Below are 9,310 nucleotides of genomic sequence, written 5' to 3'. Positions count from 1 at the left end.
TAGCCCATCTAACAGAGACGAGTCTCCGTTCTGACGAGTGCTGATACTCACATTGTGTGATATATAGTGTGATGTATAATGTGTGGCTTCTCGACTCCGCAATCATCCCTCTTTGTGAAATAATGTTACACCGTAGGTAGTTAGTAAGTCTTAGGGAGCTTTATCTGACGTTCAACCCTCGAAAAGTGGGTTTTGTGGATGCTGGCACAGGAACTCAGCTGTCACCTTCTTAGGGTAGACTAAAACGAGACCCATCCAAAGCGTATGGAAGCATTATCCATGTCTTCTTACTTTGTTCCCTTTTCCTGTTCGTTGCCTTGTTTCCATCTCTCTTTTTTATTTTCTTGTACCTTCCTTCTGGGTATTTGCTTGTTTTTGTATACTAAGTCCTGTAGGCCCGAAATTTGGGAGCATCTTTCTTTTTTTTCTTTTCTTCCCCTTCCCTCCCTTCCTTTTCTTGGATCAATTATTTTCTTTTTCTTATGCAGTACTTTGTATGACCTGTTCCCAATTGCCGACATTTACACCTGCATCTACAGTACTGTAGTTGGTCGGTTCGCTCGTTATTTACTGGCCTGCAGGATGGGATTGATGGTGGGACCTATCTACTAAGTACTTAGTTACTGTGTATCTCTCCCGCTCTCAATCCAGCCGATCACTCAGAGCTGAACACGAACAAACCTACCTTCATGCATACATACATACATACTGTAGATCCTGTAGATACCTAACTAAATACCTACACAGTAAGTCCCTACTCGATAGCACAATCCAAGTAACCATTACCTATCAAGGTAATTGAACAAATCAAAGCAAGTAAAAAGTATCTACCACTAGAAAGATATCTATGGAATTAAAAAAAGAGAAAGAAAAAAAGGAAAGAAAAGAAAGAAAAAGAAAGCCAACTAAATAAATCACTAAACTAAAAACAATAAATCCGGTACTGGTACAATCTAGTCTACTCAGTACTCACAGCGCGGTCCCAGCTACCTGGATCATGTTGAGCTGGGAAAAGCTAACGTAACTAAAGTAAAACCGAATCAAACCGAACCACACCCTACGGAGAACTCCGTTAGTTAGTCAGATCAATTAGCTAGTTAACTACTTATGGAAACTTTGGTAGACAGGTCAACTTACAGGACTAAAGAGGAGAGAGACCGCAGTTCCGCGATTGATGTACTCCGCTTTAATTTATCCATGATTATTATTTTCTTTAATTTCTCAAGGGTTTCCGACTTGGTTAATCTGCAGGAAACCATGGTTCGTCGCAGATTAGATGCAGGTTTAAACTGCTATCTAACTAAGTACTTTTTGTAGTAGGACTCGGAATTTACTTCTGATTGCTACGGAGGAGTATGGCCCGATGAATTGAACGTTCCCTAATCGTTCAATATGGGCGGAGTTGTGAGGTAAGTGGTTACTATCATAGTTGTGAATATAGATGGTAGTTTTGGAGTTAGAGTAAAGCTACCATTGTAGAACTGCAATACTCCTTGGCTTCGCCTTTGCTCACATATTCACACATTTTACTTCTATCCCTCTCTCTCTGTGTGTATATGTATCTTTCTCTCCCGAATCAGACCATGCGGTCGGTCAGAAGGAAGAAAGGGAAAAGAAAAAGAAAAATCGCAAGGACTAGACTAGGCCAGACTAGAACAGAACAGAGAGGACGGACACCACCGACCCAACGGAAAGTTTGGTGGTGAGATAATAGCCGATAGATAGAGATTGACTTTGAGCGTGAGATTAATTAAAGCGCGTTCCGGTGCAATCAATATATTATTATGCTGGTCTAGTTTCTAGTCTCTAGTCTAGTATATCTACTTAGCTAACGATGATGAAGAAAGAGAAGAGGGGAGAGAGGTTTGGTTTGAAGTTTGAAGGGGTCCGTCCGGGCTGTCGGTAAGGAAGGCCAATTTGGTTGGGTGGTAAATTAATTCCGTTCCACTTCGATGACCAGATGAAACCAAAACCGAGGCCGGATTGTGGGGACTGGTAGGAAATTACCACGCGTCTAGAATAATTAATTTACTTGAAAGAGAGGAGTTTCTTGTCTGTTCTACGGACTAGTTCACCAAACTCAAGTACAATTAGTATCTATCTATCTAGTCTAGTTGCAAGTTTGGATCGTGATCGAGGAGGGACACAATATCTATCTATCTAGTGTGTAACTAATAACTAGAGGGAGAGGGAGGGAGGAGGGGGGGAGAGAGTTAATATCGCGATGCATATTTCCCCGACACTACTGGACTAGCAAGAACCAGTTCATCGGTGAGGCACGGGTGGTCTAGACTCGAAGGAGGTTTTTACCTGGTTTCGTGTCAGGTTCTTTTCTCCATCCTGGTTGAGTTCGGCTATGAGTTTGGTAGATTGAAGGTAATACTTGCTTGGACTTGGAGGGGAAGAGGGAAGAGGAAGGAGGGACAGCGGCTGATGAGGGAACGAATAATATCTACGAGTACTATACAATGTGGTCATGTTACGTGTTTCAGATAACCCTTCATCCCTGCTCGATTATTGACATACATGAGCAGGAAAGCGGATCGAATCGGATTCCCCCTCATAACACACATGAAGGACCAAACGGACACAGCAGAAGCACACTGGCAACGGGCTCGTGTGACATGGACGGTTTGACCATCATAACTGGGCGCCTCTCCTCATAAACCAGTAGGGGATTTGATTGCAACGGATACCCGTCATCATGACCCTTTTCCCTTTTCCCTTCCCTTGCTAACTAATTAGATCCAACCTAACTGGTGACTCCGTAGTTAGTTATCTACTTAACAGATGACACTGAGACAACCGTTGGACGGCCCAAGTGCCGTATCCCGCTGCAATAATCCTGTTCGAAACTTCCCGTGTTCGAGATAACTCTAGAGCCCACGTCCAATTCAATTTGTCGTTGAGGGCGCCCGCCCCGTCATCGTTCGCTACCTCCGTAGAACCACTAGGGTAATTCTACCCAGGCTGGACTGGCCGGAAACCTGTAGTCCTGGTCGCAAGTACCAGGGCTGGGTTCTCTGGAGTCTGGATATGTCTGCCGGACCGGGCCAGGGTGTACCTGACTGGTCAAGTCTGAAATTCTCATTTCCGCGCGGGTGGTCTGGCAGCCGGCCAGACCTTGGGTTGAACCCCACTCGATCTCGGCCGTCTCTCAGAACGTCATCGCAAAGGCCATACAGGACACAAGGATGCTAGTACTCCGTAATCGGGTCCGGACCCCTGCTGTGAATCGTGCCGCGCAATTCTCGGGCAAGCAGCAGCGGGTGGAATAAGGGAAAGTACATCGGAACGATCAATTGGGAAGGCTGGGGACGCCCTATCATGGCTGAACACATCACATGGGCCTTGTGGATGTGTAGTGATGAATGGAGAAGTCACAGCTGTGATATAAACATGTGATACCAGATTCAATCATGTGACTAGCTTTACTACACAGTATTGAATGGACATTCAAGGACCTCCCGGCTCCAACTGAACTCTTAATGGATATATTGAGAATCCTTCTGTTCAAATTTGTTAAGGAGGAGTCGATCTTTTCCCAGTTCCTAGGCCTCCATTGCCTTGGTCTATACCACCTACTACGTTGGGCCAAACTGGGTTTACCGGAGGACACCAAAGGGCCTATAAGGACTGTCGTAAGAGGCATCTTCTGTTCCTTTGTCTACACATGCCCATTTTCTATTCTAGGAGACTTGACTGTGGTCAATGTGGTCAAGGACGTTCAATGCGAGGCCGTGTAATCCTTTGTTTCTCCGTCAAAGACTGCGGTATCTGGATAGCATTATCAAACAAAGTCTATTTATGAGATCGTATTGTTGAATCTCTATGATTCCTTTCAGGTCAGCAGCAATGCCATCGTCGGGTACCAATAGTTATACTGCATCTTTCATCGAACAACGCGTCAAATTGTCTCGATCTTCTGAATTCAAAGAGATCAGCGGTGGGATAAAGGACCCCTGCGCCAAATGCAAACGAGATAATGCATTTTCTTCCACTCCTACCAAGTCACTATGTGGTTTTCAGACATAAAGCCAGCAGCAATCTTCTTTACGCCATGTCCGCCGATCACGATCAGAACGTCATTTTAGCCTGCCAAGTCTGTATGCTCTCAGGCTATACACTCAGACAACTGCCGAAAATTTGGCTCCATGCTGGACAGGGAAGAATAGCTATCGATCATCTGAGATATGAGCGAACCGGAACCAGACGTACCACATCGGCGGCTGGCACAGTCACCAGAAACGGTATCTACTCCTGAATGTTCGAACTACCCATTAATTGCTTGACTAATTGACTGACAGGATGACCCTATCACCTCCGGCTGGGCCCCTCTGGGATTTTCTCGGGGGAGAGTGAGGGGATTTAGGAATCCGAGTGTCTTGTGCTACCGGAACGCGGTGCTCGTAGTACTTATGAATACGCCTGTCTTTTTGAAATGGCTTCTAAGATATCGCAAGAGCCACGAAGGATGTACTACAAAACAAAAGTGTTTGACTTGTGGTTTCTACCGTCTGTATCATGCCTATTGGGTCAGAAACGACAATAGAGAGGATAGATTGCAAAGGGCCCTGAAATCATTATGGGAAAGACTTGCAAAGACCTCCTGGAAGGATTATACCACAGGGCAGCAGGATGCGCGTGATTTCATGGAGTGCATATTTCAGCAGCTGCTTGTAGAGGTAGATGAACAGGGGTAAGGTGCTCCCTTCATACCTACGCCAGATGCTAACTTGGCCATAGCCGTCGTGAATTGAATGACATATTCAAGATTCGAATGAGCAGGAACAAAAAGTGCACCAAATGTAATAAAATGAGAAGTCGGCCAGATGAAAAATTTTTTATTATGTATGCTCCTGAGTCTGAAAATTCGCCTGGGTTTGCAAACATCGAGGAAAGCTTAATAGACAAGCCCGAGCATTCGCAGGAAAAGTGTGGCAGATGCAGAGAAGAGACAGAGCATCTTACTTCTGAGCAGGCTTCGTACCTTCCCGAAGTCTTTCTTGTCCAATTTCCCAGAATGAAATATGACAGGGAGACGAATAGGCTGAGCAGGATCAGGACTGATGTGCTTCTTCAACGAGACATAGAACTTCCACCTCGCTTACTGAGTGATACGGTGAAAATCGACGGCGGGGCTCGCTATGAGCTAATTGGGATAGTATTTCATGAGCCAGATGAGACGGATTGTGAAAAGGGCCATTATACATGTGCTGTCATGGGGCCAGATAATCAATGGGCATATCAGGACGACTTGGAAACTGACCAGCCCTATTTTTCAGTGGAAGATGTTCTTGGTGCTCCTTTGAACAACCTGGGAGCCTTGAGGCCTGAGTACCATGATCGCGTCTCTTGGGCAGTCTACCACCGTACGCCCTCCAAGAGGCCACTGGATCTGGGGTCAAGGGATTGGGAGGGAGACCAGGCTTCGGCCATGCAATCAACCGACAACGATGAACCGCCCAGCAAGCCCCAGTCCCATGCCAGCCCCATTGCAGGCTTTCCAAGGGCCTTTTCCCCAGAACCCGGCCCAGATACAGTGAGCATCGCGCCTCATAATGCTCTATGCCTGGAACAAACCATTCATCTAAAGGGACGAAGATTGAAATGGACGGTCAACGATCAACTGGTCGTCCCTGATGGAGATGGGCCCCTTATCTGGCTGAAACCGGGGAAAAAGGTGCAGCAAGCCGAGGTCAGGGTTAGACTTGTCTGCAAGAAGACGAGAGAGGTCCTTACAGGGCGAGGGGTTATTCCCCTCAAGCTGGGGATTTTGCCCGAGCCATATGACGCTGGACCTCGACCGGAGACACCCATACGAGACATTGGAACACAGACGACACCAGGCAGGCGGAGGGAAGACATCGGGCCAACAAGGCCTCCAGGAAGCGCGAAAGATAGGGTTATCTCTGGGAAGATCACCAAAGCCAGTAGCCCAAAGCGGTCTCAATCAGCTATGAGGGCTTCTGTTTAGACGGGTGTTTATTTTGAACTTGAATCGGGTAGTAAATCTCGGTTGTTGTTAATGATGTGGAGGTGAGATGATAATGTTGTTCGATGATTATATAGTATATTTTTTTTGTGCGGATACCTCCAAATAGTGATGCTTTTAGAGTATTTTTCGCTTCGCGTCCTTCTGAGATCAGGTTACTTAGTTGACTGGTTTTTATTCCCTTTCTAATCTCTTGATGGGGTGGCATTGCTTGCATTGGCTTATTGTTTAGATCGTTTCATGAAAGTCTCATTATCTCGATATCATAGTACTTGTGTATAGTAGTAACATGCGACCTATATCGTCGACGGTGACATCCCGTAAAGAAGTTGCGGTCTTCCCGCGCGCCCTCTTCTATCCAACACCTTTACTTTCATCACCAGCTTCACCTCTCAATGGCGTCTCAAACACAGTCAGACTACCAACTCCCATCCCACTTAATTCCTTCATCCGCTCAGTTCATCGATCATTTGATCTCCCACCTCTCTACCTTCACCGTCCCGCACGTAGTAGACAGTAACCATGACCCCCGACTTCAGCCACCAGCCAGACAGCACCGCACCCCCTTCTCTACTCTCCATCCATCCCAGATGGCAGAAGTCAAGGCAATAATGCTAACACTCCACTGCATATTTCCCAACGAGCTTCTCCTGGCTTTGGACATCCTAGACAGAGGTCTAGTGAACCGGTTCATATGCAATGACACCAACACCAACACCAACACCAGCAGCCAAGCAGCTCATCCTACAACCCACCATCATTCTTCAACAACAACAGATGTCACTAGTACCAAAGATATACCCGATGTCTTCTATGTCCGCTCAACATCGACCATTTCCCCTGATCAACAGGACCCATTCTCATCATCATCTTCACATCACACCAAAAACCCAGACCCAAAAGGCTACGAAGTCCGCCTAAAGGCCTGGAACTGCACTTGTCCTACTTTTACCCTGAACGCGTTTCGAGACCTTGTACCTGATGATGATGATGATGATGATGATGAAGGGGAGGACCCTACCTCCACCACTGGCCACGATGACCCTTCCTTGACAAGGGGCAACAACTACCACTATCCCTTCGGGGGCTCATTAACCCGGACCGCAACTCGATTCTCTCCTCCCGTGTGCAAGCACCTTCTGGCCTGGTGTCTGGCTGTGCGGTGTCCGCGTCTCTTTGGGACCGGAGAAGAGGGGTCCGTCTCTATTGTCAGTGCGGAGGAATTGGCGGGTTGGTGTGCTGGATGGGGCGGATGATGGATGTGACGCCTCCAAAAATTCTTTTGTTTGTTCATTGTATGTTTCGAGTCGGTAAGAGGTTATCGACTATTCTTGGGGGTGTTTATTGTTTGCCCTGTAGTGGCTACAAAGCACATGATATGCTTTGTCAGGTGTGAGACACTTCTCCTTGTCTACAAAGAATGAATCCCCAAAGGTTCCATTGGGGATCGTGATGGAGGGGCCTTGATATCATCCTAGACCTGAGTCATGAGGTTGGGAGTCATTACGTGGAAACTGACCCAGCAACACTATGGCATGACGTGTGCAGAACAATAGATACGTGCCGGTCTACGAAGACTACTACCGTGCCGTCTGGGAGCGGCTCCAACTTGTGGAGTGGATCCAATATGAAAGCCCCGAGAGCTTGCAGTTCCATGATTCATCCTCGACAATACCTCACGCAAGTGCTGCTCTGAGAATAAATCCTACCAATACAGATACAGCAGCACCGTTGCTGGCCTATACCAAGCAGATGCCCCGTGGTCGTAACCATCCGCGTAGAGATTACCCGTAATATACATTCGATGGACTGCATTGTTCTAGATGATCGTATCGCATAGAGTCCTTGACCCGTCTACTCCTTCTGGCCCTTCTTGGCCTTCTCCTTGTCTTGACCCTCCTTCTGCTCTCCATTGGCGGCGCTATTGGCCTTCTTCGTTGCCTCCTTCTCAGTCTTGGCCGCGTTGGCCTCTTGCTCCCTCTTCAGCTCGTTCTCTTCTTGTTGCTGCCGGTTCTGGATCTTGTTCTCGATCAAGTCGTGGAAGGCGGTGATGGCGCGGATCAAGCTACTCAAGTAGATCGCCATTAATTGATCGTTGGTCTTGATGCTCATGGCCCGTGCTAGCTCGCTGTTCTCCGTCGGCTGTTCGGGCGCACCACTGATGCGCGGCGTGGCGGCTGGTGTGGTAAGGTTGGGGAGGAGGTTGAAGACGTCCTGGAGGTTGCCCAAAATGGCGTGATTGACGGGGAGTTCGTGGTCAAGAACCTTCTGCAGGTATTGGCCGATGTCGCGCAAACGCAGGTGCAGACCCTGCAGCGACTGAAGCTGCGACGTTATGCGGGTAGAGAGGGTTCCGACAGCGACATCCCTGATATCCCGGAGAAGGTGCTCCACACCAATTTCCTCTGCTTCCTCTGCTTCGATTATGGACGGGGTGTGAACGAAGGTCTTTGATGTTGTGGTACCATCCTATTACAAGATTTGTAATGATTAGTCCAAAGTCCGCAAGGTAAGATCCGATACGATGGGGCGCATAGCTACTCACATCCTTGATTTCATCCACGGCAAAGTAAGCATCTGTAGGAACGCCAACCTCCTTCGGTTGGACATCCACAATCACCAGCAGAGGGTTTGGTGTGTAGCGCTTGAAGAGTTCGTTGATTTCCAAATCCGAGGCCCGCAGCTTCGGACCCGAGTGATACCACCCAACCAGCTTCTCACGAGCATTGATCTTCTTGAACATATCCCTCATCGACTCGACAAAGTTGTGATCTAGGAACCAAACGGACGGGTCCTTCTCATCTTCCTCGAAGGGTACTGGAAGCGAAACTGTCAGCACGTGGACACTGAAAGAGATACAGAGAGTAATCGAAGGTCAATGACGCACCCGCAAAGCTGTTCGATACCCGGACATTCTGGCCCGAGTTCTCACCCAGCAGCACACCAACCACACGTTTCCGGGTACCCTTGGCCGAGCGGCCGTAGTGATCTGCGACGGAGAGAAGGACTAGCGGAGCGACCGTGACGGTGCGCTGAACGAGGGAGAGGGCGTCCGCCGTGGTGGCAGGCATGGCGGAGACAGGAGGAACGCGAGACGAGCTGTCACCGGTGGAGATAGGATTGGAAGGGGAAAAGTGAAGGGTATGTCAGAAGCGTGTGGGAGAGATTGTTGCGGGATAAGCAAGGGGATGAAGATGGGAGATGAGAGAGGAGGACGAGCGATGACGATGAAGAGGGAAGCTGTTGTTGGTTGGATCAACGGAGAGCCTTGGATTCATTGGAGCTCCGTGCTTGAGCCACACTTGAGTGGCTGAT

The 9,310-nt window shown here is 48.1% G+C and overlaps 4 protein-coding genes across 4 annotated transcripts; 3 read left to right on the top strand and 1 right to left on the bottom strand.

The window, feature by feature from the left end:
• ASPBRDRAFT_563364 (uncharacterized protein) lies at positions 1-683 on the top strand. The gene has a single exon (XM_067627548.1). The coding sequence runs from the start codon at positions 265-267 to the stop codon at positions 610-612; it is 348 nt and encodes a 115-aa protein (XP_067480283.1). The 5' UTR covers positions 1-264; the 3' UTR covers positions 613-683.
• A 3,240-nt stretch (positions 684-3,923) lies between these two features.
• ASPBRDRAFT_563299 (uncharacterized protein) lies at positions 3,924-6,184 on the top strand. The gene is made up of 3 exons (XM_067627544.1): positions 3,924-4,250; positions 4,308-4,699; positions 4,747-6,184. The coding sequence occupies exons 1-3, from the start codon at positions 4,194-4,196 to the stop codon at positions 5,975-5,977; spliced, it is 1,680 nt and encodes a 559-aa protein (XP_067480282.1). The 5' UTR covers positions 3,924-4,193; the 3' UTR covers positions 5,978-6,184.
• On the top strand, positions 6,184-7,550 carry ASPBRDRAFT_563233 (uncharacterized protein). The gene has a single exon (XM_067627542.1). The coding sequence runs from the start codon at positions 6,391-6,393 to the stop codon at positions 7,249-7,251; it is 861 nt and encodes a 286-aa protein (XP_067480281.1). The 5' UTR covers positions 6,184-6,390; the 3' UTR covers positions 7,252-7,550.
• A 299-nt stretch (positions 7,551-7,849) lies between these two features.
• rpn8 (proteasome regulatory particle lid subunit RPN8) lies at positions 7,850-9,066 on the bottom strand (the record flags this gene model as incomplete). The annotated part of the gene is made up of 3 exons (XM_067617613.1): positions 7,850-8,464; positions 8,541-8,812; positions 8,883-9,066. 3 exons carry the CDS (start codon positions 9,064-9,066, stop codon positions 7,850-7,852), a joined length of 1,071 nt encoding a protein of 356 aa, XP_067480280.1.
• Positions 9,067-9,310: the final 244 nt, after the last annotated feature.

This window comes from Aspergillus brasiliensis, assembly GCF_001889945.1.
Source record: "Aspergillus brasiliensis CBS 101740 unplaced genomic scaffold ASPBRscaffold_5, whole genome shotgun sequence".
NCBI classification, from domain to species: Eukaryota; Fungi; Ascomycota; class Eurotiomycetes; order Eurotiales; family Aspergillaceae; genus Aspergillus; species Aspergillus brasiliensis.
The sequence above is the reverse complement of the archived record's forward strand: the minus strand, read 5'-3'. Positions and strand labels throughout refer to the sequence as shown.

Bases quoted from the DNA above. Each gene is read 5' to 3' on its own strand.
- ASPBRDRAFT_563364 (XM_067627548.1), top strand. From the start codon at position 265: ATGGAAGCATTATCCATGTCTTCTTACTTTGTTCCCTTTTCCTGTTCG.
- ASPBRDRAFT_563299 (XM_067627544.1), top strand. From the start codon at position 4,194: ATGAGCGAACCGGAACCAGACGTACCACATCGGCGGCTGGCACAGTCA. The intron at 4,251-4,307 runs GTATCTACTCCT...ATTGACTGACAG, and splicing joins TGGCACAGTCACCAGAAACG to GATGACCCTATCACCTCCGG. The intron at 4,700-4,746 runs GTAAGGTGCTCC...ACTTGGCCATAG, and splicing joins GTAGAGGTAGATGAACAGGG to CCGTCGTGAATTGAATGACA.
- ASPBRDRAFT_563233 (XM_067627542.1), top strand. From the start codon at position 6,391: ATGGCGTCTCAAACACAGTCAGACTACCAACTCCCATCCCACTTAATT.